Here is a 16,245-nt window from a genome sequence, read left to right on the forward strand (position 1 = left end):
TATCTCGCTCTAAATTTTATCACAGCCAAGAGAGGTGCAGTTAAAATATAGCACTTGTCTTATTGCAACAATTACAACCAACTTATTGTAATTGTTACAATAAGTGCTAATACTTTGATACAAACTTACCCTAAGTTTGATAATATTTATCACTTAAGGCCATGCATTAGTTGAGGCACGGTCTAAAAAGATCGTTGCTAGGCGATGTGCGGATTGCGGGTCGCGGGTGCAAAAGACGCCTGTCAAACGAAATATTATTTCTCATATAAATCCAACATACGTCCATTTTATGTTCTGTTTATTATTCTATTAGTAACAATAATAATATATTCATTGACATGTTTTCTTTTTAAAGTAAATGGGTAACGTTTTTAGTCATCTTTACACGATTTTAGAATTAATTGGCCCGTCGCCATCACGCAGCAAAGTGACGTATATCTGACTCGACGTTCTCTCAAGGAATGCGAAGCGAGTACAAAATTTCGTCGCACGTACAGTTGAAAATTATTTGGCGTTTCACTGATGCGTCACCTTAAGCGGTCGATAAGTATAGAATAGACCCACTGAGAAAGTAGTTTACTGGAATATAACATTAAGCTATGAAATGACTTTATGAAAACAAATGTTTTACGTTGGGTGCATTAGTTTATATAATAGTAATTATATAATCGTTTTGGTTGATTTATTTCAGTTTATTTAAAATTAAAATAGTGATGGTCAATAACCATTGAACATTTTAAAAGCTGACATATGAAAATAAAAACGAAACGATTCTTTGGACGACCTGTAAATTTGTCCAATTTCGTCGATTGCAAATTTAGCACACGTGAACGGGACGGCCTATGGACGGGATTAAATTCGTATTCTACAAAAAATTATAATTCAAAAATTCTTGACCAAATATCAAATTAATTTTAAAGTTATAATATGGTACGCATTGCCCCCATAAGTGGGGGGCTGACAGGGCTCTAGCCTGGGGGCCCGGGCTCAGGAGGAGCCCGGCGTGGTGGGTCAACCAGATAAAGGAGATAAACACACATCATAAATTGACCCTAATAGTAAAAAAATCTAATAAAGGACTAATTTACTTCAAATATTAATGTTGATTATGGTTTTTAAGCATGTAAGTAGTTATGCGATGCCATTTTTGATGCGTGTCGATACTCGACAAATCAATGATGGATTGATGTATTAGAAATACTAAAAATCGCTAAAAAATATACTAAATACTCTTAATTTTACCTCGAACACCATTTGCAAAAGTTACTGTAGAGCGCCATACTGCCTTTAATCTCAGTGATAGGTAGGGGGGGTACCAAAGATCCTGGCCTGGGGACCCGTTTCAGGGTGTGGGGGCCATGATAGCACGTATATAATAACAGTGTTTATTATAGTACATATCATAATAATATGTAATCTAACAGACCATCATATACTTCTCTTTCAGTTGATGAAGCAGTGGAGATCGCATACGGTGCAATCTTCGCCAATCACGGACAAAACTGCTGCGCTGGTTCAAGGACTTTTGTCCAAGACAAAATCTACGATCAGTTCGTGGAGAAGGCAACGTTGAAGGCGTCCAAGAGGAAGGTTGGCGACCCGAACAATGTTGACACCGAACAGGGACCGCAGGTAAACAAAATATGGAAACCTTTTTTATAAATCAGATACATCCTTAGACTATAGATACATCGGTGAAACAAACTAAAAATAATTACAAGATAAAAACTTATTATATACCACGTTTTTAAATTTTCTGTTGAATCATATAAACTTGACAATTCTATGTATTAATAAAAACTTTTTATTGTACTTGATAGAAATACTGAATAAATATTATAGAATACAGAAATGTCATTTTGACATTTCATATTGATTTCCATAGTAACGCACGTACATATTAATAATTTATTTGCTAGGACCCACTTGGCAACCAATAATAGTGAGTAAGAAATATTACTTTTAAGGGGGAGAGGCATAGAAATTCATTATCAAATTAAAGCTTTAAACATATTTTAATCGATCGATACCTATCTAAATACAATGGGAAAAATAAAATATATTTTTTTATTTCAAAGAGAAAGCGACAAATTTGAAAAAATGGCTAAAAATAAGGGTTTTACTAAAATAAATATTTATTGTTCCAAGTAATTTCTTGAAACAAAATTATCGATTTAATGTTGTTTAATAAGTTTTCTTGGAACTAGTGAATCTCTCTTGTCAATTAATTATAGTTTTAATGTTTTTTTTTCAATCTAAAATCAATCGATTTTTACGAAAAATAAAAATGTTCAATTTTCAATAATTGCATCAAGCGAAAACGTGGGCCTGTTCAATATATTTTTCTTACTTTTTAGATATATTTAACGTAATATTTTAATTTATATTTATTATGTTATTTACTAATTTCAAATTAAATACAGTCGTCAAGGACGTGCTGCCTCTAGCGGCAACAACGTGCGATACCGAAATAACTGTCATCTGTATTAGATTCTAGTTCGCATGAATAATAGGTACCTACCTCGTATGTAGATACGTGCGGTTAGTATGCATGCACATGGTAATATATTTTATTACGAATGGTCTGAAACAATTTGAGAAATTTATGTTAGCATTTATATTAAGCCGTCTTCTCATTTGTTTACTTGTATATTGATAAAATAAAGCAAACATTCATCAGTCAATTTCAATACACTGCTAGCAACGTTCCCTCTAATTTTTCTATTGTGTGTGTGCGGATCATCAATTCACGCATTTGAGCAGTGGCGTAAATAGGGTTGGTGTCACCCGTCAGCCGGTGTGGTAAATTTACACCCCCCCCCCCCACAAACAAACACATACAATTTTTCATTAAAACTTATATTGTTAAGGTAGGTATCTATTTATTAATTTCAGCGATTTTATATAATAATAACACTAACAACGATAATTTTTGAAGTACCTACTTAAATAAAAAAATAGGAAATAAAGAAAAAAAGTAAAACGCCCGATACAAAAGCCAATTTGTTGCATTTAGAAAATTTGCGGCGTCATACTGTCAACGTGAAGATGTTTTTACTTCCTTAGATAATTCATAATTATCAGCTTTGTATGAGCTACCAAATTTTTTAATTTTGCTTATGTGTTCCTTTCTTTCATGGCCACTCTTGACTAGGCATATAAATTCGGTTAAAGCACACTTGAGTGCATGGCAACCTCAGTTTGGGTAACTGCTCCTGAGACATTCTCAGTTATAAAAAAGCAATTAGACGAAATAATGTTCGCGCTTACGTAGTAGGTAGGTACAAGTTAATTTTCCTGAATCATCTTATATGAAAAGACATACATATCCTGAAAAACTATCGCGTTTGATATATTATATGCATTGAATTCTATTACCATTACTTCAAGTGAATGTGAACGCGAATTTTCGCAAATGAATCTAATTATTACCCCAATAAGCAGTGGCGCACCCAGGATTTAATATTGGGGGGGGGGGGGCAAAGGAGGAGAATGTAAATTAGTCCCATAGGCTCTTTTTCTTCTTCACAGCCTAATTTATCGTTTATCGGTCTTTTGTCTATTGCACTCGGTGTACCTAGACCATGGTCCCCACATCCTGAAACGGGCCCTCAGGCTAGGATATTTGGCGGGCCCCCTACCTACCTCTAAGATTAAAGGCAGTGTGAAACACTACATTAACGTTTTTCAAATTGTGTTTTAGTTCAAATTAAGGGTACTTGTGCATTGAATTATTGACGATTTTTAATACATCTACTTTAATAATGGAGCTGTCGAGTATCGACACGTAATAATCAAAAAATATATTGCACAATTATATAAGTAATTGAAAATGTTCATGGCCATGAAGTGTAATAGCGCCGCAGGCGACTTTTTCTACTATTAAAGCTACTTTATGATGTGTGTTTATCTCACTTATCTGGTCAACCCGACACGCCGGGCCCCCCACAACCCGGGCCCCCAGACTAGAGCCCTGTCAGCCCTCCCCAGCCATGACCAACACCACTCCTGAATGAAGTTGGACACCGAGAATTTTTTGACAGTTCATTAGGGATTGGGTTTCTAAAATTTTGTTTGTTTTTTTCGTTTTTTTCAAAATTTTTGTGTTAGAAATTAAAATCTAAGAAATTTTTCTAAAAAGGGTGCTGGAGAATTATTACAAATCATTTTTTTGCCGTGTTTTTATTTGTCTAAGCCCAAAGGTATAGTTTATTGGCTTTCAATTTCAATGTTTAAAATCATTCTGATAATTTTCATGTTTGGGGGATGCCAGGGCCCCTCGATCCAGGGCATATCGACTTGGACACTAAAGACGTACCTAGTGCGTAACGATTAGGTGGCCAATCGACATAATTAGCATACTATTTAAAAGTGGTAATTAAAAAGCAATTATCTAATCAGCAGTCAATGTGTTAAGTAATTAACATACCTACTTAATATATATTCATCGAAAATAAAATTGATACAATGTTTGTAAGTAGCTACATAAAAAAAAAACATTACTTATAAAATATCTGCAAACTAAATAATGTCAAAATTAATTATAAAATTAATTTGGGATATACCTATTCAGATTTAAATAATTAGATCAGTCCTTATTTGGTTTCACTTAACCAGTTTCCAATATTTGTATAAGTAATCAGAAGTATTTACCTACCAAAAATAATCTCGACTGGCATATTTATACCTAGTCACAAATCAAAACTGGCGCAACGTTGCTTTTTTGCGATGGTCCGAGACCACAGAAAAGAAAAAAAAATATTTCTGTGTTCCCTGTCCAGCCAATTCAGCCAGCATTGATGGCAGCTAGCATTGATATATTACTAGGTAGGTACCTGCACGACTGACAGATGCTTTCCAAATAAACCCTGCAGTGTGCCTGCCTACATTTATTATTATTACCTACGTTTTGTGAATGCCAGAAAAAATAAATTATTAACACATTCGACGTACTGTTTTGAGTCCGGTCTATTCTATTCAGATGTTAGGTATATTTTCTTATGATGAGAATAAATTATTATTGTCAATGTTTTGGGTATATTTAATTATTTTCAAATCACCAAACCGGCTGTCATCTTCGGATTGTTCTAATAATGTATTGATAATATTTATATTTTTACTTAGGTAACCTAATCATTATTTTCTAAAAATGTGTTGTAAAATAGTCTATGACGCCATTTTTATGGAGATCGTGTGTATGGTCTAATGATTCCATACCTAATTAATTATCTTCATTACTATGAGAATGTCAATAATTCACAGATTGTTATCACATATAAATATCATTACACAATATTATTATATGTATATATTTTTTTAATATTACTATAAAATCCAAATTCTAATACAATCCAATCCATTCCAATTAAACTCACATAAGTAATTATTATAAGGTACTACCAGGTCGATGGTCCACGTATATTTTTATAATAATCTGACAAAATATAAAAAAGTCCGATTGAAATAAAATGCAAAAAATATATATACCATTGTTTAAATAATAACTGTAATTATATCACCTGTTTTTAGATTTTTTATTAATATATAATTACAGTGACATCTAGATAAGATGCCTCGAAGATTCATTCAAATTGGATTGTAATTGGAATTAGATTCTGATATAATTTTGACCTATATGCTTTGTAATTCGGGGAATAGATGGCTCTATAAAAACGAAACTTTTGATGACATCCCCCTTAACGATTTTTTCCCGAAACATACAAAACAGAATTAACTGAAAATGAATTTAATTCTGCGTAAAGATGGCAAAAAGTATTAAAAGAATGCATTGTCGTCGTGTTCTGATAGGTATATTCTAAAAGTTTCAAATGTCTAGCTAGTTGGGAAGTTAGTTAAAAATCTTGGACAAACAAGATAAAATTTGTACTGCACAAGAAAAAATCTGTACCGGACAAACAAGAATACGAGCTAATAAAAACGTGGTAAACTACAGACGAAGCTTCTACATGCTGTATACTAAACTTGTCTTGTAGACTACATTCTTTTTTTTCTTTCGGCCATGTTCGATCCTAATAAGATCGTATAGGCCTCCACAGAGTGAAGGTTTTGTATTGACAGATTTTGTTTTTACGAGAATTGGATGTCAGCCACTTACTCAACCTATTAGGTCCATACTCTGACTCATACACAAATTGAAAACAATATATTTACTTGCCAGACTCGAATTCCAGATTCGAACCTGGGGCCCACGACGTTATAGCCGACGCTTAAGCCGCGCGGCCACCGTGGGCAGTACATAATATTCAATCTTTAAAATAATAATCGTCTTCTTCTTCTTCTTAAACAATGTCCGCTCCTCCTCAGTTGGAGTATTTACAATTATTTACAATTGAGCAATGTAATGCAATTATTACATTCTTAGTAATTTATCGAATATTTCTTAGGGTGCTACCAGTCTATATTATGTATGGACGGACCGCACATCACTGCTACGAATGTCTTTAAACGGCCTTGCTGGTAGCCACTAATTTAACACTACTTATTTTTATGATGGCTGAGTTATTATTATTATCCAATATTATTTCAGATTGACGAAAGAATGATGAACCAAGTTTTGAACTACATCGAATCAGGAAAGAAAGAAGGTGCAAAACTGATGACCGGAGGGCAGCGAGTAGGAACTGAAGGTTATTTCGTACAGCCAACGGTGTTCGCCAATGTCCAGGATAACATGACGATCGCCAGGGAAGAGGTACCTAACTGAATAAACTTCTACTACATTAATACACTACACGGCTCTTAGCGGTACGGTTTGGTAAAAGTCAGATTTTGTTTTTTCATAGTGTGGGTTGATGCCTCAGGGCATGACCGCAAGAAACAATCATAGAATTTTTAGATAACCTCCTGAAGCCGATAATAAGTACTCCTCCTAGAAGCGACAATGGTAATTTATCACTTTATCTATATTATGATAGTCAACTATTATTATTAATTTACTTAAGTTACATGGTGGTCCTCTAATAATTAATATGAGATACCCTTTCACAATCATAGATAATAAATGAAAATTAATTATAATTATCTGCACAACAAAGCAGTTAACAATTTATTTGGAAAAAAATAGAATATCTCAAAAGTATCACTCATACCTATATAGTTTAATGAGTCTCGTAAATATTATAATTAATACGTAATACATACTTACTAATTAATATTAATAACATGTCAAAAATAAATCTATGTGGGAAAGGAAAATGGAGATAATTTCTTTTCAGGAGGCTGAAAGAAAATTCAGTTTGAGACAATAATGACATGAACTTCTGTGTTCCTCTGTGAAATTTACTATTTATACACACTTAGAATTTATTCAGATGGTTTGATTCGACACGTATTTTTTTCTTATTTGATTATTCTGGTTCAATTGGCATAATATTATTCAACTCATTATTGTTAATCTTTAGACTTATCTCCCTTTTTCATCGCACATAATTATTTATTAAAAAAAAATAGTAGTCGGTAATCTACCAATCAACGTGTGAATGTAAGTTTATTATTAATTATACATCGATTAGGTAATTAATATTAATTGTAGAATTTTGAAAATGAAAATAGTAATTGATTATGTATGGAGTATCTACCTACAGTCCAAGCAGAACATTGTTTATAGCCAATCAGTTTAAAATGATAATTACCAGCATAATTTTATTTACTCAAGGCAAAACAAAAATAAAATCAATAATAATAATAAAGGTGACTATAGTTTAATATTCCACCAACAGATGGTAGTGTTAGCAATAAAATAATTTCATTACGTCATTCCTTCTACATACTATAAAAGTATTTATCAGATTCATTAGCAATATGTATTTCTATAATATAATAATTGATCAATTATTATGTATTTCCTCAGATCTTCGGACCAGTGCAGTCAATCCTTCGCTTCAGCACTATCGACGAGGTGATCGACCGAGCAAACGCTACGGAGTACGGTCTGGCAGCCGGTATCGTTACCAAGAACTTAGATACCGCTCTGACATTCGCCAAGCATGTTCAAGCTGGATCCGTTTGGTAATTATAAGTAATAGAATATGAAAGATATATGTACTTAGATACAAACATTTATAAAATAAATGCAATGGCAGATCGAAGTAGATTATAAAAGAAAATATTATATTATATAGAGACATCTAGTGGCAGCATTACGAGTCATGTAATTAAATACAGTTTACTGATAACCTCAGACACCTCATAATAATATTTAGCTGTCTACAGCTGGATAAAATAATATAAAATTCTTTATAACGAGCTATCTCAGCAGATGGAGTATTATTAAATATGATCCATGATGACTGACTTAAATTAGTGTATTATGAAGTAGTTAGTACCTATGCGAAAGTAAAGCAGATAACTCAGATAAGTCTTTAAAGAAATAGTTGAATACTCAAAGCAATATGTTGAATATAACAAATTATTAATTAACCATAGTGCATGAATTCATAATAAAGCGGCATTGAGTGTTACCAATTTAATAATAATATAATACTTAGTTATAGTTAGTTATAAATAGTTTTTTTTACACTTTGATAGGTTTCTTTTACATTCAGTTTGTGAAAAATAATATCTACATTCTGAAGAAAGACAGCCTTATCTGTTGCATAAGAAACGGAATGAGTCGAACAAATACCTCACAAAATAAAGGCGTGTCCATAGAAAGTTGTCCAAAACTCAATCTACATTTGGCTCTCCTGAAAAATAGCTTATCCCCTTTTCCTTTCGCACAAAGATAATAGGTATATAATAGTTATTTTCGATTTTACGTGATTGGCCATCTAAATAACTATGGCCTATTGTTTAAGCGTTGTAAGCCCTGGTAAAAAAATCTTATACTATATTAAATGTGAAATTATAATATTATATATCTATATTGAAATATGCAACATGAAATGAAATGCAGTAAACCCTTTTCATCATTACTTTCATAGATAAAAGCTTCATCTGCCTATGAAGATAAAGTATTCTGAAAAATTATCCTTCTTCTATAAAAAGATTTTATTCAACTTTTTTGGTATATTAAAAGAATTTTCATTATTTTTGCAGGGTAAACTGTTTCGATTACGTGGTACCGCAAGCACCATTCGGTGGTTTCAAGCAATCTGGAGCAGGGAGAGAATTGTAAGTATACCATATTATAATGTTCATCTTCTTCACCGTCGAGACCTTATGGCTGAGGATAGTAACTAACGCGGATGAATTGACCGTCGGCCAGCCTCCTCTATGCCTTGGCCTCGCCACATTGTGTATTTCGCAATACGCAGGACTGTTGTCAGTAAAAAATTCGTGGCCAGGAACCGAACTGGGTATTTAGCGCCAGGGACAAGAAATGCGTTACTAATTACAAAAATTGAAGGGGTTATTGCAAGACAATGATATGCCACAAATACATAGTTTGTTGATATGAGCAATTTAATGTTCTTGTTCGTTCACTAGTAACAGGAAAAATTACTATCCTCCTTAAAATGTTCGATATATCTCACATCTAATTATTCAGTTTGCAGCAGAAGGCGTGGATGACTGACCGATATCAATTTTGACTGGCATGGCATATCATAATATTATTGTTATAACCATTTTTATAGCAAAATTTGAATTTATAAGAACTACACATTGATCATAATTATTGAGACATCTGTGTATTTTTTTTAAAGTGTCTTAAGTAAGTGAGTGTATGCCCTGGTATTGGTTATATTCAAAATCAACAGATTCATAATTATGTGGCATATTATCATTGTCTTGCGATAACCCCTTCAATTGTATTATTAATGGCGATTTTTTTCATGATTGAGAACATTATTTTTTTTTAATTTCTTATTAATACGAGTAATATTATGTATGATTAAAATATTATAATAAATTTCTTTATAAAATTCTAAAGTCAAAATAATATACCAGTGGTTCTGAACACTAAATTGTCATTAGTTGCCGAAATAAGAAAATTTGGAATTTTTATTATTCACACACTATTTTCAATGATAAAGAATCTGATGTGAGTTTAATAAAAAGAAAGTCTCTAATAAATTTTGGTTACCGTTGGACGTCGGCTGGAATGATTTAGTGATGAAATTCATAGTATGTATTATAACACCGATCGCCTTTAAATTGGCCGAATTTGAAGTATCTATCTCTGATAAGCGTAGTTGTTAAAAATAATTCCATGCAGTGATTGATAGCTCGATGGAGCACTTACTCAGAGAGTAAATGATGTGGGTTAGAGTCCCAGTCGGTCGAGATTTTTTCCAGTTGTGTTTCTAACATGAATGTTTCTGAGGTTTTCAAAAAAAATGCTAAGCAACATAGGCGACATGGTACATGATATAATAATTAATGCTGTATACATTCTTGATTTTATTTACTAATTAGTTGAATGTTATTGATTACAGGGGTGAAGATTCCATCAAGGAATATCTGGAAGTAAAGACGGTCACCATCAAAGTGACAGAGAAACACTAAAACATTATTGTTACAAAACACGTTGTTAAATATTTGCACACTTACCATTCACTGCACAAAGATCGCATGTTTTATTAATTACATTAATCCCCTCTATCGTGTTTATATCAGGAATTATTGTATCATTCACAAACGCATGTTGTATCAAATGATCGAAATATATTTTTTTATACACAGATGTGTTTTTTTTTCATAGCAATCCTAATATTATTTATAATATAACTACCTACTCATGTGTTTGCGGGATTGGCAAGAATCTATGATTGATTCATGCGTCAATTACATTGAGCTACTTTACAAGCTGTTTGTTAGCGAATTTAAAAGCGGGCGATTCAGCTACTGCGATTGTGATGATGACACACAAAACTTTCCATTCGCTGAGAAGCCAACAAGCTAGCGACTATTTTGACAGAACGTAGTTCGTTTTTTTTCGGGAGATCGCTACTAAGCTCTCTGCGTAAATGCAGTAGGCCCACACGCCGGCGTGTGGCGTGTAAAGTTGACCGGCTTTCAACTTTTATCGGTAGATTGTTTACAATCTGCTTGTTAGCTTGTTCGATGATGACACTGGGCGACTTTACAGGCAGATTGTAAATTCGCCAACAAGCAGCTCATAAAGTAACTCAATGTCATTCACGCTTTACAGAGCACTGGTCTCGTGGTTGTCGTGCAAGCTAAGGAACTGAAGTTTGCCAGAACGTCTTCCCAGTGAAATTTTACATATCAGTGGGTCTATTCCATACACAAGGCAGCTATCGGCGTCTATCGATGGTAGTTTATTATATTTTTATGTATTACGTAGGTAGACGGCCTTATTATTGTTTTACAGGGGACGGAACGATAATTTAACCGATTTCACGAACCGAAACGGTGCTCCAGTCCATTTCGAGCCTCTATGCAGGGCAGTCAAGTGTGCCGCATCAGTAAAATGGTTTGAAACCACTGGAACACCGACTCAAGTACTTGCCTGCTCCTGCTACTGTATATCCAATACGTGTACAAGGGTAGTCAATTAGTATTGTTACCGTTGATAAATTCCAAATATCTTTAAATGATAATGTTTCAAAGACTTACCGACAATCTTGTACTGCGGCTCAGTGAGGTGATTGGAGATCATGCCGCAGATGTGGGCCCCCAGGGAGTGGCCCACACAGGTGGTCATCCGCGCCAGGCCCCCTTCGAACGTCAGCCGAGCGTACAGTTGCGCCGTGCACTGCGCCACTAACCTGGAATCCAATTTGTCACCGCAATTATTATTCAGCGACAATCGTTTTCATATAGTTATGTTGTTTTTTTTGCGTTTCCGTGTTTTTAGGTTAAAAATCCCAGATGTAAAATCCAGTGCTGTACCTGCAAAATTTTACGAATAGGTATAAGGTAAACCTACGCTTTGAAGCGGCGATGCATAACCCGCGGCCATTGTGCTATTTATTGCGACTCACCTGTGCATAGTATACTAATTATGTATTACTTGAAGTCGCACTGATAGTGAATACATCTGTTCCACATCTCTAAAATTCAGGAATATATATTCATTTTTTAGTAAATCGGATAAAAACATGGCCCTATCAAAATAAACGTCTTAACTCTCTTTATCACCATACAATTTAGGATTTTAAGAGTCATTCTGTCAAATATAATCGATGTGTATGGGAAATCTTAAAAATGGAAGGTAGTTTATCACGAAAACATACATATTTCTCTAATTTCTTTGTACGTTTGTAAGTTCTATGTACTGCCAAAAGTTGGTAAGTCTCGAAATCGAACTAGATGCTTCATATCGCCAATGTAGGGCCACGTGATACGTCCGATTAAGACCGAGTGTGGTGCATGGCGGGTTTTGGTTTGGAGGGATTAACTTCAACGGCCCCCCAACCTATCGCTAAGGTTAAGAGCGGTGTGATTTTCTATATTAATGTTCCCCAAATGGTTTCCGCGAAACCCATTGGTAAGGGTATTCAGTGTAATTTTAGCGATTTTTAAATAAATCCAGTTGGTTTATTGAGTTCGTCACGTCCTCGTCGTTCTCGAAGCGATTTCCGGCAAACTGTTGCTTCAGATGAAGAAAAAGATGAAAATCACTCGGCGCCAGGTCGGGGGCTATGAACAGGATGACGGAGGACATCCCATTTGAATGTGTACAAAAGCACGTTGGCTGTGTGGGGCCAAGCGTTGTTGTGCAGCAAACACACGCCCTTGGTCAGCCTTCCTCGTCGCTTATTTTGAGTAGATTTTTTAACGTTTGGCAATAACGATCGGCGTTGATGGTTGTCCCTTGAGGCAACAAATTGACTAGAATAACGCCTTTTCGATCCCAAAACACGGTTGCCATGATTTTCCAGCTTGAGATTGTCTGATGAAATTTTCGGGATCGAGGTGAAGAGGGGAGGGCGTCATTGATTGCCTTTTTGACTTCGGGGTTTGATGGAGTCCAAAAAAGCCTCCGCTTGGTTGGAAAAACAGTCCAAAACAACCTGAGCGCTTTTCACACGATTTCCCTTGTGAGCTTCCGTCACGGGATTTATACCCAAAAGCCATGTTCTTTCACTGCGCAAGTCACCGTTTGCAAAATGTTGTAATTAAATTTGTTTTTTCAACTCTTAAAATGATTTTTGTTTGTAGAACTTGCTTCAATAAATAATATTGTTATATTTATATATTATACAATAATTGTCAAAAAAAATTAACCAAAGGTGATGCTCTTGCACCACCGTGCACCACGCTGCCGGCGCCCATGACCTTGATCTTTAAACCCAACTCGACATTCACTACGAGCTTAATAATAATCAGTACCGGTTTCGTCCGGTTCAATGAGATATTATCAACTGATACAAAATAGCAGTATATTTATTACTTAGAAACAGACTAACGCGGTTCTGGTTATTATTAAATTATATATAATATATTATTATTATATTGTGGTTTTAATTTATTTACATAATACAAATAGTAATATGGCTAGACTCGGGAGATAGTATATCAATGTCCGAACACTTGTATACTGTGCACTGTGCAGTCAGTCCTTGAATTATTATAAAATTAATTAATTTGATCCGTTAATAAAAATGCTGTGCATCCCTGTTATTGTATATGTTTTCTTGTGTGGAATGCAGGTTATACGAACAAGTGCCAATACTGCCAATTGACCCACTAGAATCCGAGCACTGGTCAAGATCAAGATTCATGTAGCACAGCATAGACGTCTTATTTTGGTGATGGTCCCAGTATTCATGTTCATTTACATATTATATTAAAAAAAAACATGGTAAATGACCGAACTAATTGGTTTTTCTTTCAATAATAATTATTATTGCAAACTGTAAATCGAGGGCATTCAAGAGACAATCGACAGGTTGCATAACAACTCCTCTTGCGTTGGTTTGAAAATCAACGCGAAGAAAACCAACATCTTGTGTAATAGCACGTGTCCTGATCCAGATTTCCCTCTGATTAGCGACGGACAAAACATCAAGAGCGTCGACAGCTTCAAGTACCTGGGGGCACACATCACGGAAGATTGCATTTTGCAGAAATAGCTCGCTATCTGAATGGGAATGGCTGGAGCAACATTCAACTCGGATGCTTCAATGCGGAATGTCTGGGACTCACGATTGTACTCGGTCAAAACCAAATACCGCCTATTTGACGCTTGCATTCTGACAGTGCTGCTTTACGGTAGCGAATCATGGCACCTTACGAAGGCTCAGAGCAACCGTATACTGAGCTTCGAAAACAGATGTTTGCGACGAATACTGGGTGTGCGGTGGTATGACTTTAGGAGCAACGAGGAGATAAGAGAACGCACCAAGCAGCGTCTCATCACGCTGAAAGTGAAGAGGCGACGTTGGACCTAGCTCGGCTACGTGCTGCGAATGCCAGAAGAGAACTTCAACCTGGCTTGCCTGTTCTTCAAGCCGACCGGATTCCGGCGTCCTGGAAGGCCGCTAAATACAATCTACAGAGTGTATACGGCGGAGCTACGGGATGCTGGTTTGACCTGGAACGAAGCAAGAAGACTGGCGAGCGACGGGGATTCTTGGAGGCGCCGCGTGGTGTCATATGCTCCAGTTAAGGGGCGGATATGTCAAAAGAAAGTAGAAGGGTGAGGGGATGCAAAATTAATGGCCACTGGTTTACCCTTGTACTGCATGTAGTATAACAATAACAGTCTACAGATCTCAAATATGGAAAAATAAGGGATATACTTACACGTGATAAAGATTGTTATTTTCAATGGTAACGCCTGTATGATAATAATAAAGTTTGACACGTAAATGTAACGCACATTCAATATTTTAACACAGTCGACACGCTTTGTTTCTTGGTACCACCTTTACGATGGTAATAAAATAAATTCCGTCTGTTCCGGTGATCTCACCTTGGATTACTTCTACGAGATTAACAATATTACAGTAGATAAAATGAAAATGCATATTGAGGCAACATAAAAAAAGTCTACTAAGGTTTCATCACCATTATTTACTATTTGTTTAATCCATGAAATTATAAAAATAATTACAAGATAAAAATAACTTTTTATGTACTTACCACGTTTTTAAATTTTCTGTTGAATCATATAAACTTGACAATTCTATGTATTAATAATTAAAGACAAATAAGGCAATTGTCAACAAATCATTTTTTTGCTATTTTGCAACAAAAAAACAAACAAAATATAGAATACTGAAATGTCGTTTTGATTTCCATAGCAACGCACGTATATATTAATAATTTAGTTGCTAGGACTACCCACTTAGCAACCAATAATGGTGGATTGGATGACGGATTTCTTCCGAAATAACTTTTCATACAAAACAGAATTAAGTGAAAATGAATTGAATTCAACTTGAAGATGGCTAAAAGTATTAAAAGAATGCATTGGCATCAGGGCTCGAAATGGACCGGAACGCACCGGAGCGCCGTTCCTGTTCGTGAAATCGGTAAAATTATCGCTCCGTCTCGTGGAATAAATAATTTGACCGTCTGAGCTGGATAGGCCATATAATAGAAAATCTAACACACTTATTTTTATGAAAAAGAACACATCAACTTTGATAACTTTACTATGTAAAAATCTTCTGAAAACTGTCGAGCGCTCCGGTTCGTAAATTTTTCCATTTCGAGCGCTGATTGGCATCGTGTTCTGGTATATTCTAAAAGTTTAAAATGTCTAGCTAGTCGGGAAGTTAGTTAAAAATTGATTGCAAGATTTGTACTGGATAAACAACCACCGGACAAACAAGAATACGAGCTAAGAAAAACGTGGTAAAATACATCAAAATATAATCATACAAATATTTATATACATTCTTACAGCCAACAAGTTGTAATTTGATATCTCTTTCTCACGATTGAGTATGTCGCTCTTTGTCGCTTATACTTTTAGATCTAAAATAATGTGCAACACTCTGTGTGCAATGTGCATTTATAATTATTTATGACAGGTAAATGAAATCTGATTTATCAACTATATATTATATTTCTTATGTACTGGATAATGCTATCGATTTTTAAAATAATAATATTTTTAATTAGAAGTAATATTGACGTTTCTATGAATAGCCGACGAAGTGCATATTTACTAAAATATTTTGTAGTTTTATGGGCTGGGTATACTACGATGACATTGCAGTAAAGGTAGTGTTAACTTGGGTTTTATGGTCTGACCGTCATCAAGTACCCTGATTCAAAACCATGGTTAATGGCGATGGCGCTTAGATTTATATCTTATTAATCTGTTCTGTGGTTTTGTCAATACACAAAACGCGCATTCAATAT

General features: G+C 34.8%; 2 protein-coding genes across 2 annotated transcripts in view; one reads left to right on the top strand and one right to left on the bottom strand.

The window, feature by feature from the left end:
- LOC147078615 (aldehyde dehydrogenase family 1 member B1, mitochondrial) overlaps positions 1-10,643 on the top strand; it is a 34,060-nt gene extending 23,417 nt beyond the window's left edge. The window contains exons 7-11 of the mRNA XM_085960253.1: positions 1,448-1,632; positions 6,548-6,712; positions 7,871-8,028; positions 9,058-9,132; positions 10,398-10,643. Coding sequence (XP_085816379.1) covers positions 1,448-1,632; positions 6,548-6,712; positions 7,871-8,028; positions 9,058-9,132; positions 10,398-10,467 — 653 coding nt within the window. The 3' untranslated portion in view covers positions 10,468-10,643. The remainder of the gene's footprint in view (positions 1-1,447; positions 1,633-6,547; positions 6,713-7,870; positions 8,029-9,057; positions 9,133-10,397) is intronic.
- LOC147078614 (lipase member H-B) overlaps positions 1-16,245 on the bottom strand; it is a 78,213-nt gene that overhangs the window by 46,931 nt on the left and 15,037 nt on the right. Inside the window, exon 5 of the mRNA XM_085960442.1 lies at positions 11,542-11,693. Coding sequence (XP_085816568.1) covers positions 11,542-11,693 — 152 coding nt within the window. The remainder of the gene's footprint in view (positions 1-11,541; positions 11,694-16,245) is intronic.

Source organism: Rhyacophila brunnea, unplaced genomic scaffold (genome assembly GCF_057557595.1).
Source record: "Rhyacophila brunnea isolate RB1 unplaced genomic scaffold, BYU_Rbru_1.0 scaffold_11, whole genome shotgun sequence".
In the NCBI taxonomy this organism is placed as follows: Eukaryota; Metazoa; Arthropoda; class Insecta; order Trichoptera; family Rhyacophilidae; genus Rhyacophila; species Rhyacophila brunnea.